This window comes from Magallana gigas, chromosome 9, assembly GCF_963853765.1.
Source record: "Magallana gigas chromosome 9, xbMagGiga1.1, whole genome shotgun sequence".
Classification (NCBI taxonomy): Eukaryota; Metazoa; Mollusca; class Bivalvia; order Ostreida; family Ostreidae; genus Magallana; species Magallana gigas.
Window position 1 is genome coordinate 45,392,767 of NC_088861.1, and position 20,311 is coordinate 45,413,077.

The 20,311-nt window shown below is 30.7% G+C and overlaps 1 protein-coding gene across 6 annotated transcripts; it reads left to right on the plus strand.

Moving 5' to 3' along the window:
* Positions 1-592: 592 nt before the first annotated feature.
* Positions 593-18,709, plus strand: LOC136271685 (ribonuclease Oy-like). 6 transcript variants are annotated; one of them, XM_066072088.1, is made up of 11 exons: positions 6,407-6,566; positions 10,448-10,686; positions 12,677-12,754; positions 13,398-13,476; positions 13,755-13,795; positions 13,999-14,065; positions 14,844-14,911; positions 15,168-15,281; positions 15,461-15,509; positions 16,445-16,519; positions 17,784-18,709. In XM_066072088.1, the coding sequence occupies exons 3-11, from the start codon at positions 12,696-12,698 to the stop codon at positions 18,165-18,167; spliced, it is 936 nt and encodes a 311-aa protein (XP_065928160.1). In that variant the 5' UTR covers positions 6,407-6,566; positions 10,448-10,686; positions 12,677-12,695; the 3' UTR covers positions 18,168-18,709. The 6 variants fall into 6 exon arrangements, with proteins under 6 accessions (XP_065928163.1, XP_065928159.1, XP_065928164.1 ...); XM_066072090.1 differs by having other exon boundaries at positions 10,453-10,686; XM_066072089.1 differs by lacking the exon at positions 10,448-10,686 and adding an exon at positions 12,285-12,427.
* Positions 18,710-20,311: the final 1,602 nt, after the last annotated feature.

The following is a 20,311-nucleotide window of genomic DNA, read 5'->3' on the forward strand; positions in this document are numbered from 1 at the left end:
AACCTTTTTTTATTTATATTTTTTACGATTTCCTTTTCTAATAAATTAAAGTTGCCTTCATTGCAACAACATTTGTTATGTAAATCATTATACGAGGAGATAGTATAAGAAATGCAATAGGAAAAAAATGAATTAAAAGTGTTGAAGTCTTAGAAGATGATACATTGTACTGTGCATGTTAGATTTATAATGATGAGAATGTTCTATTCTAACGAAAGAAATTATACAGTAATTTAATTTTGACAATTATACTGTAATTTAGTTTTGAAACATCATGAGTAAAAGGAAGTTTTTAAAAATGTGATTCAGTTTTGCAAGGAATCAGTCTGTTTTGCAGGAAATCAGTCAGTTTTCCAGGGAATGCAGTGCAGGGCATATAAGTATTGATAACTAATAATAAATCTTAATAAATCTTGTAATTGACTTTGATTTGACATTTTATAACTAATTTTTAAAAAATGTGAGACTAAATATGAGAGAGAGAGAGAGAGAGAGAGAGAGAGAGAGAGAGAGAGAGAAAGTTTTGTCTCCTGTGTATCTTTTTTGATTACATGTATTTCGTACGAAAGATTTTATGTATGACTTGTCTGTTTATTGTTGAATACTGCGCCATTTTCACCACGGCTAGATTGCAGTAGTTTTTGTAAGCCTTGGATTCGACAGTGTAAGTGCTTTGACTTTTATAATCATGCATATTTAATCTTGTAGTGATATGATTAACATCTGTCTTTAATGTCAACTATGCTTAATTTTGCATATTCTTGTTATCGATGGATTTTAGTTTACCATGTGCTTCAAGTATGGTGCGTCATTTTGTCAACAACTCTACATATTGAACTTGATAATTACATATATAGTGTCAATTTGATAACGTCAATTGATTACTTTTTTACTCATTATTTTCTTGTCAATTATGATCCAGTTTACATTAATATATGGTGCCTTATTAGGGCCCCGCAAGGATTTGCGGGTGCCCTATAGTAATCACTCTGTCCGTCCGTCCTTCTGTCTGTCCGTCTGTCACTCTTCCGTCCACAAATTTTCTGTTTTTTTCTAGTAACTTTTTTATGGTTGCCCAATCAATTTCAAATTTGGTATGGTAGTTCAAAAGGCAGAAATACATATTTTGATGCTAAGTTTGGTTCTCTATGTCTTCTGGTTGGAGCTGGGGTGGTGGGGTAGATTCCTTAACTATGCATAAGAATGAATGGGCAAAGAGAGATAACTGCTGAGAATGTTACCATTGTATCCTTGGAAGGCTGTGCAATATTTGTCCTTTGGGATTAATTAACCTTCCACAGGAAGAAAATCCTAAGCTTTATCTTTATCTGTCACATTGAGAATAATTACTGCACTGCCTGTGTCTGCAAATGAACTTTGTTTTGAAGTTAAGGTCAATTTTGAATGATGTGTAGTATTGTGTACATTCTTTGAAATATGGATTTAAAATATAAAATTCATACTTTATTTTGGTTAAAATACCGTACACAATGATTTATGATAATTTTATTGAATTCTTAAATCAAGATATATATTAAAATATCCTATTTTCACTATTTTATTTTTTAATTATTTTTTTTTTCTGCCTTATTAATAATGCTGTTAATTTTTACAGGTAATCAGATAATAACACCATTCTGTCATTTCTGAAAAAAAAAATCTTATTGTAAATTTAGAAAAAAAGGACGAGAGAGCAGAACAATTAATCCCCTGGGATTAATTATCTTGCCTGCTGCAGCAAATTTAGAGGCTTATCTCTATCTGTCATATGAAGATTAATGAACACCTTTGTCTGCAACTGATGTTTGTTTTGAAGTTGAGGTCAACCCTGGGTGATACAATGTATTTGCATTCACTGAGGGCTTGCATTTTATAAAACACCTGTTTAAATCTTTTTTAAATACACATTTAATTTAGTTTTTGGGAGTTGATTTTAATCAACTCTCCTATGCAATTACTCGGGCAAAACGAAAGTGAAACAGTGTTTGGACCTACGCACAAATCAAGCACAAAAACCGCTGACTACACTTAGTTCTTGAAAATAATTGATAAATTTGATGCTTTGTATTCTGAAGCATTGTTTTTCAGGAAAACATATTTATAAATACCATGAAAATAATAAAGATTTTAAATTGTAAAAACAGTTTAGATATTTTTTAAAGTCGTATGTATTTCTACGCTAGAGTTCAATGTAGTCTCGTTCAACCAGACGCTTGGCTGTCTCCGTTAATATCCGACAAAACAGAGTCTCTCTTGCTTGTCAGAGATAAACGGAGACAGTCGAGCGTTTGGTTGAACAAGACAAGAGTTCAATCTTGCCTGGATACATACAATTTCTCAGAAATATTTCGATTACTGATACTACTTGGCATGCAAAATCACATATTGTTGATTGGGAATAAATGATAATCGATAAAATCAACTCCTGTCAGTACTTCAGTACTTTGACTTTTATAAGACATGAGGTTATCCCTGTTTTATGAAGATACAATGTTATTATTTAGAGTTTTTGGACATTCAGGAATTATCTTGAAATTTTAAAAATACAGTTGTTATTTATAATTTTCATTTTTGTTTTTTTACTACCTTATATATATTGCAGTTCTTTACATCTTATGCCGGGCATTTATTTTTCATCATTGTTAATATAAAGAGGATGGAATTCAATTTTTTTTTCACTTCTCTATATTAATTGTCATAGCGGGGCCCTTCCTGACTGGTCAGTTTTCTAGTTCATTCTGTGTGTAAGATTTGATGAATTGTTTTTCTAGGGAAGGCAATACATGTCATTTATGTTTGTATGCTTTTTACCGCATCGCGTTGATCTGTCTGCTGAATAAACTGTTTTCCTGAAAACTGACTTCTATTTGGGACAGAGCACACACAGAGAGAGAGAGAGAGAGAGAGATTTTGCGCGTGTTGATTCTAATGACATTGGAGTTTTTTTCTGTTGTCACAAAACTATTAATACACAGCTTTATATAACATATTGTTCGGATAATCCTTTAGTCTACCCTGATACATATCACCTAAACCGAAGAATGTTTGATTGTCTTGATTAGGTAAAATTGTTTCAATTTAGTTAAAAGATGTTCAAATAAAGACCATCCCTAAATGTTTTAATACGTATATACAAATAAACTTTACCTATAGCAGAATAATTAAATTAATTTAGATATATTATTTCACACTAGGTTAACATCAAAATTAGATGAACAATTATATGCCTATTACGATTCGAATTTGGGCATTTGTTTGTCTTGTGACTCATTCTAGAATGTATTACAAATTTGCACAAATGAGTTGTTGTATCGACTCGTGAACCATCTACTTAACGTACTAAAGAATGAGGTAATGACACAACTAGATATCACATGCATATCGTCAAGTACTCATCATAGAGCTGTTTTTTCTCCATTTTCTGAAAACAGTGACACCTCCGTCATTAATATCACATGTATTTTAGTTTCACTTCAAAGTAGAAGTTTAGCAAAATTAATCATAAACATAAGGGTAATGCATTTTTTAAATTTAATAAATTTTAGACTGTCATCATGTTGTCTTAACATATATACGAGTATTACTGTATTTATTTTCATAAATATTTTTAATAGGATTTATATTTTTCAGTTATGTATTATGTTGAAATTGTTTAAGAGGTTAAAAACCAGAAAGCAACCAAAATAAAAGAAACAATAAAGATAAAATCAGATACCATCAAATGTTCATATAATGATAAGGAGACGTATAAATGGCAAGTGACAATGTGGCGTCAATATGACAAGGTGGCGTCTAAATGATAAAGTAGAGTCTACATGACATAATGGCGCCAGTATACGACGTAGACTTCTCTATGACAATATGGCGACTTCATGAAAATATGGTGTCTACATAAAGAGGCGCCATGTACATGACAAAGTATAGTCTACATGATACATTTGCGTCTATCTACAACAAATTGGCTTCTTATTGACAATGTGGCGGCTTTATAAAAAATTGCGTCCATATAAAACGAGGTGGTGTCTTAATGACGAGGTGGCGTCTACATGACAAGGCGGCATCTACATGACAAGCGTTTTACTGACAAGGTGGGTTTTATCTGACAAGGCGTAATCTACAAAACAAAGTGCCGTCTGCATAGAGCATAGAGCATAATATGCTAGACAAAGTTTTCTTTTTGATATACATGAAACAAGTGGATTATTTTTCGACATAGACTAACTTGTATCATTTATTATACACCTTTTATATCTTATCCTAAAATGCTTTTTTTTAATACAAAACTATAAAATGCATTGCTACTTTATTTGGAATTGCAATTAAATGAATGTGTAAAACGTTAATGGATCAATTTAACTGAAACGATATGACACCTGTTGAACATGATCTATTCCAAGGGTAAATAGTTTCGATCGGTTTAAAGGAGAGTTATTGTGAAATGTGGTGCGACAATATACGAGGAAAAGGTAATGCAATAAGCTTTTCTTTGAACCAGTGTTTAACAAACTTAGCGACATGGGCAGTACTAGTACATGTATCTAGAGATACGGTTTGTTAATCAGGACGGAGTAAAATTTACATTTGCGCAGCAATTGTTTCCATCTTTTGACAGAGCCTAGTGTAAGAGCGTCTATGTTACATAATTTACAATTAAATCCCGTGATTGTAAAACGGATCATGAAATGTCAATGAGGTAAAGTTGATGTATCCGTTCTTATTTTATATACAGAACCTGCACAATGATGTAAGGATGCGATTAACAATAACCAGTAAAAACCTGTATCATCCGGGTTTATTTAGACAGCGTGATAAATTATGGATAAAGTATGGTTCGATGGCTTCAGAACAAATATAATTTATAACTCATATGTTTTAATAGGAGCGGAAAACCATAACTATTTTAAAATCTTGGTGGAAAATAGGGGTGGGGGGGGGGGGTAGTAATACTGAACTCAGTTTAACGGTTTTATCAGCTAGGACCAAAGTTATTTTTTATTTTGTATAATACAGTTTGGATATGTAAATACTTTTTATGAAGTGTAAGATCATGTCTCTTTGGTACAATTTAATTTTTCCCAACGTTTGCCAAAAAAAAAAGGAAAGAAAAGAAAAACCATATCCTTAAATATGAGGGTATACATGTGAACTTGAAATAAAAGATACAACAAGTCCGAGTCATCTGTTTCATAAGTAGATGTTTTATTAGAAAAAAACATTAATGGTAACCTAACAACAAAACTTAATGATTTCAATTTTTCTAAAGTCAATTTTCCTCACGTGTGTAGCAATATTCCTTCATACCTTCATATGGAGTTTTTGTCTCTCAGTTGATTCGATACGCAAGGACATGCATTACGTATGAATAACTTTTAAAACGAGGCAAGCAACTGACAAACAAATTGATAAAATAAAATTATCAATAGTTGTGATTGAAGTCATCATTTCGTATATTCTACGGTCGATACAATGTCCTTGTAATCAAATTCAATCTGCTGCTAGGCCGAATGCTGACTGACGTTTTTCATACTTATTATTAGGCCATTATAAATCATCGATTTGTCTATGAACGTTTCCAGTATGACCGGTCAGCAGAGATTGCTCCCTCCTCCATGGCACCTGATCTCGTCTCAATTTTTTTTAAGAGGTCCGTGTTTGCTCTGCTATTGTTTTGTATCTTTCCTTTGGACCTTGATTTTGGAACATTGTTCGTTATGACCACATTTCATGTTTAAGAAAGTACTAAACCAGAAGTAGCTATTTAATTTTGATAAACCAAGGTTGTTTTTTTGTTAAAAAAATACATTACTTCGAATAAATGTTTAGTAAAAGTTTTATGTAAACAATATATTTTTTGAGAAATTTCCAAAAATATGAATTTTTGCTAATTATTTTGAAGGTTGAATGAAGAATACATGATTTTTTTAAAACATTTTCTGTAAAAAATCAATAAGATTTTTTATAATAAGTCTTTTTTAATAAGACTATCAGTAGATTTTTTAAATCATAACCTAACATGATGTATTTGTTTGCATAAATAAATATATTATGAGATCATGCTTCATTGTCTTAACATTTTGATGTTAACTTTTTAGACCAATTGTGAGCTGAAGTTTACTGTAGGAAAATGAACGCGCAGAGATAAATATGTTGGCCTTTTTAGTAAGTTTATAAGTTGTTTGAACTGTTCAAATTGAAAAAAAAGGATTGCTTTGACACAAATGTCAAATAAAGGCTGGGTCTACCTTAAAAACTTGAGAGGGAAACTACATATACATGAAGGCGTTGTTTTGTTTTAAGTGTGTATAATATGCAAACTTTCTTATGTTTATTACTTGTAACACGTGTTTTGTGTCTCATGGTTTCCCCCCCACGTCCTCAAATAAAATGAAATCATTATGTACTTTCGATGTCAGAACAGTCAATCATTAATCACTTATGGTTTAGTTTTTAATGATATATATAAAGACAAGAATATCCTACCAATACCAGTGACTGTTACTTGTGATAATATTGGAAAGATCTTAAAACTTCTGGAAGAAAAATATCATCGTAAATTCTAAATCAAGGTACGATCATTGTAAATATATAGATTGCTTTTGTGTGCATGTCAATTTCTATGAATCCTTTTATAAGAACGGCTTTATTGATTTGTATCAAAATAACAATACTAAATTGTACGTTCAAATACCATATGATACCTTTACAACATTGAATCTTGAATTCAATTCTACCAATTTTCTTATTCATGAAACGACAAAGGCAGATAGAAAAGGCAAATAGAATTGCTATTTTATGGCAAATTACTTCTTGTATACATAATAATTATATAATTCGCGTTAGATATTGGTACTACTATTAAACGGTAAATGTCACAATGCTACCAACCGGTATCTTTAATGATCAAAATTAGAGACAAAATATGTTCCTCCATTTATTGTTTGCTTTGAAACATGCATATATTATTGGGATCATTCTGCTTCTTGTTTCATTTATGACCACAGTTTCGTTTTTTTAATTGAAAAAAAAAACCGTATTGTCATAGTACATGCGAATCTCAGAAACGAAACATAATCTATATCAAACAAAGCGGGATCTCATACAAACATATTGGATCCTTTGATATATATGTTCCTTTGCAAAATTTAATGCTTGGACGATTTTATGGCATTAACCTTTTTACTGATTTTTAGGAGCTTCAAATCATATTTTTTATATCGATTTCCCGATTAGGACGTCATTGCAATTCACTTTCAGAAAATTGTTTGATAGATGGTATCCACTTCAAATTTCAACAAACATGTGATAAAGTGTCATAGATGTATACTACAAATAATTTTCATAAAAAAACATACGCTTATTCTTTAATGAATAATTACTATTTTTATTTATTAAAAATTAAGCTGACGTTACATCTATCACTCACAAATCGAAATATATCTATCACTTAAGAATTGTAAAGTAAAATTTGAAGAATATAAACCTTAAGGTAGCTCGCGGGTCTACTGTTTGTGAGACAACCTACCCTGAAAAATTCTCTGTTGTATCAGTTGGTTTCAAAGGTTTATTCCTGATTATTTTAATTAGATTCGTCAGCCTAAATATCATGGTATCGTATCATACCAATGTCAATTAACAGAAGTGAAGCCATTTCAATGTAATATATAAGGAATAAGGAATCATTCTTTGAGTATCATGAGGTGATAATTTTGGTCGGGGAGTGATCAAATCCAATAAAGCCCAAAGGGCTATGATATATTTGATCACGCCCCGACCAAAATAATCACCTCATAATATTCAAAGAATGATTTCTTATAACTTGTATTTATATAATTTAAACCATCGTACGATTAAAGATTTAAATGTAAATAAGCAAACCCAGCTGATGCCTTAATTTGGCTTCATTTAAAGTTTTATAGTACAAAATTGATACGTAGTGTTATCACAGGTTAAGACAATAAAAATGTAAATATTTAGCAATATTTTACATTTTTGCCGGTAACCGCGTTCCAAAACCATACTTATAACTTTAAAACAAACCAGACGAATTATCTTCTACTCAGCACAATGATTATGAAGATGATTTGTGTTCGCAGTCAATTTTTCTCAAAAAAAGCTTGAAAGATTTGAAATTTTCATCGATCGTTATATCTTTATCGCGACAGTACACTCAATCAGTTCCGTGCATCTGTTTGCCGAACAAATAAATGTGCATTGTACAACAAGAAAATCAAATTGAAGCATGCAATTAGCAAATTACAATTTGTTGGTTTCATTTAAATTATAAAGCTGCCGCTGAATGACTATATATAGAGTAAAACAATTGTATTTCATTGGACTTAGAAGTTATATTTTAAATTAATTGTTAAAAAGTTAAATGCAAATTTTATTAAAAGAATATATCTTAAATCGTATTCAATCATTTACTAATAAATTTTAATCTTCAGCAAATAGAATCAAATTTTTAATTGCAGGAATAGTGTTTCATACAAGATTTCAATTCAAATATCGTCTAAATATAGAAGTAGACAGCGTAACAGAAAGCCTACTAATCAGTCGTATTTACATTCCAAATTATTGATACTTGCGACCTTTTTTTCAGAAAGAAATCTTCCTTTTAACTTCATCGCAAAAAAGGCTTTGAAGGTTGTTCAATTATGACGCAATTTTATTCCAAAGATGACAGAATTTTTATATTCCACAAAAACAATTTTGATTGTTATTATTTTTTCAGAAATTTAAAAAACCCAGTATTTTAATTCAAAGTTAGATTCGCATTTTGAAACGTTATGATATATCATTATTCGTTGAATATCCTTTATTTGAATGACATCAAAGTAAATGTTTGTGTATACAAAATAATATTTTTTTATTTCTATATAAATAACGTTACTGCTAATGTTAGTAATGTAACTGTCCTTGTATACACGATGCTCTTCTAATGTCAAATTCTATTGTGACGTCAGCAAACCCGCAAGCCACGTTAAATTAACGTCTATATTATACAGCTTGTTTACTGCACGCTTGCTCTGAACCCTGCATTGAAAGTCAGGGGTAGTGCTTGGATTCTGAATTTCAACGTACAACCTATTGGATGTGTCATTAAAATTCATTGTCAACAAAAAGACAACACCCCTGCTGTTAGATTCTTTATTGAGGCCACTGTTTGATAATCAATTCCAACTAATTATTTTCATTCATTAAAGAGACAGTACAGCTGAAAATGCATGTTTGAATAACTTAAGATTTACCAATTGTATCGTTAGGAAATAAGAAATAACATTGGTTGTAATAGTTGAAATACATGAAAATCCCTTTCACATACTTAATTAACGTAATTATGAGCTTACAGAAATTCAAAGGTCGTACAACCCGGAATAATCTTATATCGTTTATTTGTACCACGTGGACTTTGATTGACAGTAATTGACACGTGCTGAAAACTGCAAGATCTTCGTCCCACTACGATCATCATGGTAAACGAGGTTAAAGCGATTCTCTAAATGAAACACATCCTTACTTACTCGATAATTTATAAATGGTTTATCAATTTAGGTTCATTTTAAAATGAATAGACATAAATATGTCAAATAACCCCTCAAGGGGCCTCATTTATAAAAATGAATTTAGGTTGTAGCAACTCATATGATAAACACGAAAAATACATGCTTACAATATTATAATTGTGGTTATTTTAAAGACTTTGAACAGTTATTACCTATGAGAAGTAAAAAAGACATACTGTTATCAACAAACCTGTCCAGGAGATTCATGTGTTTTGTTTACAGTAAATACGCATGCGTAATAGTATAGAAGGCTGAACCTGAACACGTTGCGATGTAAATATGTACTACGTTATACGTAATTATTAATTTTTATGAAATAATTAGATTTATTGCATGGAGAACTTTGTAATTTTCTGAAATTTTATACATTCATGAGTAGTACAAAAATACCGAACCCGATCGGAATTTTTTTTTTTAGTCGTTTTTTTTTTATAAGATGCGCCTTACTGTCTCTTTAAGTCTGTTGGTTTTTGCTCTTTCGTTTGTTTTATATGATTGTTTTTTTTTTTAGATAGTGACAGCCTAATTACTATATTCGGTATTATAATTTTGCAAATTTTAATGAATTTTATAATGCATGTAAAAATTCACGCACTGAAGTATGGTTTTGCTTAATTGTAGTTAGAATCTTTGAAGGCGATTATTACACACACACACACACACACACACAGACCATTTTTGAGATCATTTTGATTTTGAACACTGTTCGTTATCACCACATATCACCATTTGGGCCTTGCTCAGTAGCTGTAACTATATCATCACGATCTCAATGTGTTTGATCTTAGCTTAATGTATATAGCCACTTGTAACTGCAGTAATGAAAAATATAAATGAATTAAGAGTATGTAAACTTTTTGATTGCAATGATTTCTCTTAAAAAGAATAGTGTAACGGTGAAAGATTGTGCGTTCGGTAACTTCAAAGGGATGTAACTAAGGAGACTAGAGTGGACTCTCCCAGAATGCTGGTTACCCCTTTGACGGGTGGAACGACCCAATCTTATATAAGGACGCGCTGAGAGTTTCTCAGGGAGAATTGATCTAGCAGCTGAAGTGAAAGGACGCCTGAACGCAAAGCTATAGAAGAAGAAGCGAGAGAGAAAGAAAGAGCAAGGGTCGAAGTAAGTAGCGCCAGTGGTTAGAGAAGTCGAGAGGAATTGTGGTGGGGTACCAGGAGAAGTAATCCTGAATAAGGGTGAAATAACCTGGTACTCCACGAACACAATAAGAACTCTGACAAGTAACACGGTGCAGGGTGCCCGGCTCTAGGACACGTACACACACCTCGCCTTACATTGATTACTTTGTTTTAAATCCAATCATTCATACTCAGGCAGAGTAAAGGAAAATTATTAATATATTTAATACCCTATTCCCTTGAAAAGAACTCAGTAGATAACACGTTACAATATGAAACTTGCGTCTCTTACGCAGCTTTATTAATTTATTTGAAATGGTCATGTCAAATGATATCTGACAGTTAGAATTTACGAAAGACACTTGAGCATACATTTTAAAGTGTGAAATTTTGTTTCGTTAGGACATATATATATATATATATATATATATATATATATATATATATATATATATATATATTGGTAATACTGTGGTTTCATCAATATTCAAGGGTATCAATTTTCGTGGATTAAGTGAAAAACACAGTTTCAAGGATACGTAAATTCGTGGCCAATGACCCTATCAATACAAAATGTTAATAATAATTGCCTTTCAATGAACATTTAATTTCGTGGATCAACTAAACCACGAAATCCACGAAAATTGGTATTCAACGAATATTGATGAAACCACAGTAGTATTGGTACTGTGAGCAGATTTAAAATTTACAATATCTATTTACCAAGTTACGCTTGTTCTTGTGCGCAGGTGGATTGAGTTGGTGAACACTTTCTTTACTTTTCTATTGGCCGTTGTTCCCATTGGCTAGTATTATCGAATCAGATCGTTTCTATTATTATAAATCCCGGGTACTTTTGATTTTGTTTCACTGTGGGTCCGGCGATTTTGTACACCAACACCTCGCACAAGGTATTTATTGTATTAATTTATATAACATAACTTTTCTTAGTATCTACATAAAGTAAACTAAGATTATAATAAAGTTTAAAGCTTTATTTAAACCGTAACGAATTATTGTGTATAAATTGTATATATATTTATATGTGTTTATATTTATTTACAGAATCACCTTTTTGTACATATAAAACATCCTGAACACAGAACCGTGTCTTTATTATTTACTCGGTCACAGTACTAAGTCACATTTGTCAAAGCCGGAGATAATTATTCATGCAGCTGAATTTTTTTTAAATATTGATAAAGCAATAAGCAAAATCAAGTGATACCTGTTACCTCTTGGTATGTTTTTAAAGTTGTTTATACGTTATTACATTGGTTTAAACGTCGTACCGAGAACCAATAAATACGAGTTAGAGCTTCGACTTGTATATCGTAAAATAGTTTTAACCAACAGAGGTTAACTTACAGTGTGGTTTTTCTATGTTATCAAAAACACAGATATTATATATTTACAAAGTATATATTTCACAAAGTAAATTTAAAAAAATATTTATTTATTTATTGATCTATTTGCTTTTGCTTTTTACATTTGTGTATCCGACAAGAATCCAAGATTGCATGTTTATATCTAAACAAGTGCTGATTTTTTGGTCGAATGTGCATTTCCTATATTTTCCAGGAACATGGTATTTTAAAAGCCCACGTATATTACTGAATATTAGATTTTGTTTATTCAATCCTCCAACTTTCATCAGAAAACAAATTTTGCCTCAGATAATCCATCGTTTAGTTGGTATAAGGTTACCGACCTGCGGAATACAAGTTTGAATACAACAGTAGAACCCTGTCATATGCATTAATATTATAACTTAAATTTCCTTTATTCAAAATTTTCCAATTTTATATAATGGTCATAATGCATAATCGTAACAATATTAAAACCTTTTGAAATGAATCAATTTAAAAGATTTTTAAAACAAATTCCTATGCATATATAAAGAAAAACCCCTCCCCCATCCTTTCCAAAAAATATGCTTTTGAAATATAAATTGATATTCATTTGTTTGGCAGACTTTGCTGTTTACAAGGGATGGACTTACCTTATTCACTTAGACTACTGTTTTCAGTCCTTTTTCTGTTAGAATGTAGGTAAGTATAATTTACTCCATGATCATGTGAAGTTTTCACTGGCAATGTACTTGTATATAATTGTTTTTTTAATGTATTCGGGGGTACTAGAGTCATTTCTTGCATATCTTTTACAAGTTTATGTTATGAGATTTGCATTCTATGCTATGGGAAATTGAAATGAAGGGCTTAATGATATGGTATGCTATGAAATTTGAACTAAACGCCTCCATACAGAGAAGAGTTCCACAAATTTTGAAGTAAAATGATAGAAAGCCAAAGTTTACCACAAATCTGCAATGTGAACATTTATTTTTTCAAATAAAAACCTCTTAAACCGAGTTAAAATAATGTTGTATATATGGTATGGTATGTTATGTTATGTAATGACGAATGAAATTCTATGAGATTGAATGCTATGATATGAGATTCCAATGCTATGACATTTCAATGCTAGGCTATGCTATGGTGTATTTTGTTAAAAGATATGCTTATACTGACTGTAGTATTATATAAATAGTGTACAAAATAGTAAAACACGAGAGAATAGTCACAATGTTCTTAAAAAAGAAAAGAAAATAAAAGCGGGTTTTGATTTCCGTTGTTTTCTACTTAGTGGTAACATTCTCATAGTGTTATGTTCATTTCTCTTACTTCAACCAAGCCACGTAGAAGCAGAACCATTTGATTATTTTACACTGGCATTTCAATGGCCTATTACCTACTGCAGCGATAAAAAAACGGTATGTTAATAAAAATTTATAATATTACATTTAATTAATTACAATTTTGCATGATTGTTTATTTATCAACTTGTAAAAAACGATTTTTTTTCTAACACTGTAAACCGTTCCAATTCCTTGTATGTATGATTAAGATTTTTTTTCATCATGGATTGTTTAGAACATATTCTATTGTAATAGAGCAATGGGATTGAATGTAAGTTCTAAAGTTATTAGGCTCTCTCAATCACGGATTTATTCGAAAAAAAATATGATATTATTAATATTAATGCTTTCAGAATTGTTACCAGAAGCATATTTGGACAATCCATGGATTATGGTATGTAAGCATTTTCCATGTTGACTACTAGTATATCATCATCAGAACCTACCGTACCTGCTATTAAAAAATGACGAGTTGTTTCATTAAACGTTTGGCACATAACATTATAATTAAATGATGATAATGAATAGTTTTAAAATTTGATGACCTGTTAATTTTTTTGCAATTTCACGTATATTAAATCTTACGAAAACATGCAGGCCCTCAAACAAAAATGGAAGAAATCCGGATTTTTGCAACAACACATTTGATGGGTCACAGATAACGGTATTTTTGTATTTTCTGCATCATTTCATTCAAACCGTTAAAAAATAAATGAGTAATAAAAATACTGCTACTACAACCACTACTACTACAACCACTACTACAACTGCTTTAACTTATGCTGATACAACTTCGACTCAGTGAACTTTTTATTCTACCTTTTCTATAACTGCTACTTACATCATATAACAACCACATGTATTTCACAATACTGTAAATTCCTAATTAAACGCGTGGAATTATATTCCGCGTAAAATCGCGAAAAGCTCATCTCCCAAACATTAACATCTTGCTTTTAGTTTTTGGACAAATGTGAACTACATGAAACAATGATAAAATTTCAGCATTCGCGATTTTATGTTCTCGCGCTTTAATGGAAAACCACTGAATCGCGGGATTAAGTACTTGCGTAAAATAAGGAATATACAGTACTACTCCTACTATTACTCCAACTATTACTTCTTCTTTACTTCCACTACTACTACTGCTATTACTACTACTACTATTTCTTTTCTAATATTACTACAACTTCTACTACAACTATTATAACCACTAATGCTACTACTACTACTACTACTACTACTACTACTACTAATACTACAACTATTACTACTACTAATGCTACTTTTTCTTCTTTTGTACTTCTACTACTACTATTACTGCTAACACTACTACTAACACTATTTCAATTTTGAATGCTGCTTTTTACCAAAATGGTTGACAACTCTTCAATTTGTAAATGCGAAAACTATTTGATACATTTGTCACCCTCTTTTTGTAGACGATTGAGAAATCATTGGACGAGTTTTGGCCAAACCTGGACTTAACTAAAAAAAATATTGATTTCTGGTAAAAAAAAAACCAGTCATATTAACATAACTGTACATTTAATTTTAATTACCTTTAATCCATTATACCTATTCTAAACAATCAAAAATAAGTTAAAAACGTCTAGTACAATATCAATAATAAAATCATTTTTAAATAAATCTTCAAAAACTATTAGTTCGTACGTGTATAAGAAAGATGAAAGACATTTTTTAATAGAACACAAATACCATTTCTGTAACATATCTATTATAAATATTCTTGTACATATTGAAAGGTCTTACGAGTGGAGAAAGCATGGCTCATGTGCATATAGTGTTGCAGAAGTGAACACCATTTTGAAATATTTTAAGAAAGTCTTACAATTGGCTGAACAGTATAACATAACCGGGTAACTTTTTATATGATTACACCTTCTTATTTGTAAAACTCTTTATTTGATAAGAAAAGTTTTTGAAAAATCACAAATACAATTTTATGATACAAACATATTTTAAAAGAAGGCAACTGCTTCTGCATACATCACAAATTTCCTTGGATACAAAGATATCTTTCTGTTTTTACTTATAGTATCCTTTCGAAGGAAAAAATAACAGAAAACAACTTCAACACATATACGGCAAGTTCATTTTATGATATTACTATAATTGTTAAACTTTTTGGCAAATTTATTTTAGGAATGAATTCAATATTTATAAGTTTTATACGATATAAAATGTTTGGTGCAGTTTACGCTTTATAAACCGCGAAGCTGTTAATTAAAAAGCGTAAACTGTTCCAAACCATTTTATATCGTAAAAAACTCATAAATATTGAATTCATTCTTTATAAATTAATTTTTTTTGCTATCAATTGTTGATAAAAACAGCCATATGATCTATAAAATGACATCAATCTGTACAAAATTCAAACGTAACGTCTGGAGGATTGATACGTTTTTGACGTTAGTCTTACTATGATGTAAGCAACATTTTTTATACGATATAAAATAAATTTTCCAACCAATCAGAAAGCGTGTTACAACCAGAATTAAATTATTTAATGATATTACTAAAGTTTGTATACTTTTTGTACCATACAATTTTTGCATGTCTTTGTTTCATCAATAAATGAAAAGTTCTCCTGTTTTGTAAGTATCCCAACAATTCATGACAAGCAAGTCAGCCCAAGCCAAACAGTTCTTACAGCCTTTTTTGGGGGGAACAACAAATTGAGTGAAATTGAGTATTCGGTTCATTGAAAAAATTAATCTTATCATAAAATCAGATCAACTATACGTGTTATCTCTGTCTTAGTTCCAGGTGGTTAAAAGTAGTGAAAATTAAAAAAAAATATATGTATAAGGAGATTTTGTATCTGATAAAACAACCAATAAAATGTCGTTGAGATTCATGTTAAAACATCCAAAAATAAAGATCAATTGCTTAAGCCTGTTTTATTTAATTCGTTATTACATGTATATCCTGTGCATATGTCTGACTGTGCCATTGTTTATGGAGTAAATACATCACTTTGTGATACTATTTGTTGACTTTTTGGTCGTGTTTTCTATAGATTAATAAAGTTCAGTCAGCCATGAAACTGAAAACCGGACATAAATCGTACATAACTTGGATCAAAAACAGATGTGTAAGTATTGATAAAAATATGCATTAAGAATAAAGTACACTTAACAAAACTTCTGAGTGCTCAACCTAAAAAATAGAATAACTTTAAAAATACAAAATAAAATAATGAAATTTTAAATATTTATATCTGATAACTAGTATGTCCTCTAATTATTGACACAGATAAATAAGACAATACCGATCGAAATCTATTACTGGTGATGACATGACTACATACCACATAGGTATTTTTCTGCGCGTGCTTAATATGATTGGCAACTTAAAGTGATAGTTTCAAAAGAGAAACATTTATCATGGCCAAACTAAGCATTACGTAAACAGCCAGAATCCTTGGAATACTGGTTTCCGGATTGTTACTATGAAAGATTGTTCTCCCTTTAAAATTGCTGTTTATTTTGTCTTCGACATTGTTTTAAATATTTAGCAATCCAAAGAAAGCGTTATCTAAATAGATATTCTCTCTTCTATATATGTAAAGTCATTTCTATCAGCAACGTGATTTGAGCGAACTTCAACAAAACTGGAAGTGTTTGTGATATTGAGCAAAAGTCAAGGCTTCGGGTCGCTACCAGAGGCCAAGAACAATGCATCGTTCTTAACTACTTAAAGGGGCATGGTCACGATTTTGGTCAAAAATTATTATTCCGATTTTAATATTTACAATGCTTCAGAAAGGCAACAGAATTTTGAGTTTCATTTGTTGAGTTAGAAGCGAGTTACAGAGCTTGAAATTCTTCGCTATGTAAACAAAGCCCTTGTTTATATTTTGAACGTTGAAGTAAAAATTTCAGTGTTAAACCTTAAACGAATGTGTTAAACGTAAAGAACTGTTTATCTATGCTTAAAATAAATAAAAAGACAAATAAGCTGGAAAAAGATTTTTTACTGGTATATTAAACCTATGTAAACAAAAAGAGGGCACGAGCCTTGTTTACATGACAAAGAATTATGAGCCCTGTATCTTGCTTATAACTCTACAAATAACTCTCAAATTTAATTTGCTCATTAGAAATGCATTTCTTAAGCATTGTAAATAATAAAAACATAAAAACAAAATTTAACCAAAATCGTGACCATGCCCCTTTTAAATATAAGTGAAAATCAGTCATCCTGACGGCAAGACAAATAGGTGTCTTTATTTCATATAATTAATACAGTATACTAGATAAACACTTAGAACTTTGGTTTTGTGTATATATAAAACATGTTCAAAACTCATTGTTAAAGAAACATAATGAAATCAAAAAAATTACTTAACATCGTAGACTCCATTGCTGTCTGAAATACGGATCTGCTTCAGCAAAACGTTTGATGTTATCGACTGTCCATGGCCAGCTCCATCAATTGAAATTAAAGTTAAATACCCAGCTGCATGTACAAAAAATCTTAAATCATCAAAAGAAGGTGAATACCCAACTACAAATACACATAATTTTAAAGAATCACCTAGTAGTTGTGGACATTGTATAAAGCCAAAACCTCCCGACAATACCCTGGCGGTTGAAGTCGAAGTAACTTCCCTCTCAGTCTTCCTGCTTATAGCTTTTGGTTTTGTCCTTTATGTGTTCGTCAAAAAATGCAAACGCTCATCGTATGAACAAATCTCTGACACGATGAGAAGCGATGAAAATCAGCTGCACCCACTTTAAGTTTTGTTTTAATATTACATTTTACATTGCGATTGTGTTGTAAATGTTAATGATACTATCATAATGTAATGACTTTGTATGACTTTTATGACTTATGTTAACCTCGTTCCTATCTCGACGTTATTTTTGTAAACTGAATAATAATGATCAAGCATTTTTCCAAGTTATATAATTCTTATTTACTATATTGTATTTTAAATACATTTTGTTGTACAATTATGTTTGTTACTTACTGATGATAATAGGGCTTTCATTGCACATATATGTATATTTATTGATATGACCAAGTTTCCTATAAATGCGTTTCTACACATTCGAGACCTTTTTATATGTAAATGCATAGATTTAGATGTACAGAATACAAGGACTGACAGAAGTAAAATATCAAAACTAGAATTAGAACATGAACATTAATCATGTATTGAATTGATTTAGCTTTTGCATTATTTCCACTTTATTAATGTCACGGCAATATGTCAAATCTAGCTTGTAAATATTTGTTGTGATAATGATGTTCTTGATAAATTACTTTACACATTAAATTATACATGTATGTGTTATAACTTTACTTACTTAAACTTACTAATAAAGATCAATTTACGCAACAATTAAGTTGTATCTTTAACAAAAACAAGTTTGAACGATATTATTATACACGCACTTTCTAAAGAAAGTTAGGGTATATTGTTGTTTTCCTGTTCCGTTCGTCCGTCTGTCACGTTTTACTTTCTCAAACTGCTTTTACATCTTACAAACCAGCAAAATGATCCTGTGGAGTATGATTTGGGTTGGCATTTTGTTTTGTAAAAAGATTTATAAAACTCTCTGATAGTCCTTGGAATAAATTGATTGGTAAAAAATGACGTTTTTTTCACCAAAAACCTTCTTCCTCGAACTCCTTTATTTTCAACGATAGTCAAATTATCTCTTGGAATATGTTTTCAAATGAACCGTAGAATCTAATGCGCAATAAAGGTTCGGAAATTTCAATTTTGTCCTGGAAGTCTTTTGGTAGCTGAAAAACGACTTCTTTTAGTAACATAAAAATGACGTTTATCACTCCTAAAAAAGCTAGATCCCAGAACTCCTCTTAAAACAACTGAAGTAGGTATGTCATCTTTTTGGATATGATTGGGTATGTCCTATAGATGCGCAATAAGGTTTTAAAATATTAAATTTCATCCAGAAAGTCAAATAGTACATGTAGCAGAAAAATGACGTTTATTATTCCAAAAAATCCTAAATCCCAGGACTCCTCTTATACTTAGTGAATAGACATATCATACCTTGGTAAATGATAGGGGTTGTCCTAAAGATGTGCAATAAGGTTTTAAAAATTTAAAAATCATCCAGGGAGTCAAATAATAGTAAAAAGTGACGTTTATCATTCCAAAAAAAGGCTAGATCCCAGAACTCCTCATTTCATTAAATGAATTCAAATAGACACGTCATATCATAGAAAATGATAGGGACTGTTCGACAGATGTGAAATAAAATAAGGTTTTAATTTTTTTTAATTTCATCCAGGGAGTAAAATAATAGCAGAAAATCAACGTATATCACTCCTAAGAAATATAGATCTCAGAAATTCTCATATATATTTAATGAATTTATGCATCAAATATTGGGATATGATATGGACTGTCCAATAGATGTGCAATAAGGTTTTGAAAAATAAAAGATAATCCTTTTAGTCAAATAGTAGCAGAAAATTAATATTTATCCTATGCGCGGATCGGGGGGGGGGGGGGAGGGAGGGTCAGGGGGTCCAGATCCCTCTCCAAAATTCAAATTTCTTTAAATGCTATTATAAAACTGCCAAAAATATGCCTCGAAAGAACCTCCTGGCAAAGTCAAATAACTGTTACCTCTCCCCTGAACATTTTTTTAATCCATGCATGTATCTCTCCTTAACTGTAAATAAAATGACGTTTTTTTCTCTTAAAATAAAAAAAAAAACATTGCATTTACACTCTTCTTAATTGTTGAATGATCTATTAAAATCAAAATATAATTTGGGGTCTAAAAAGTTTTATAAACTGGTTAAAAATTATTTTTATTAAAAAAAAGTACATTACATCTTGCATAATTGCCAAATATTTTTATTGACCTATGATCAAAAGTCTTATTTTCTACGTGGTGAT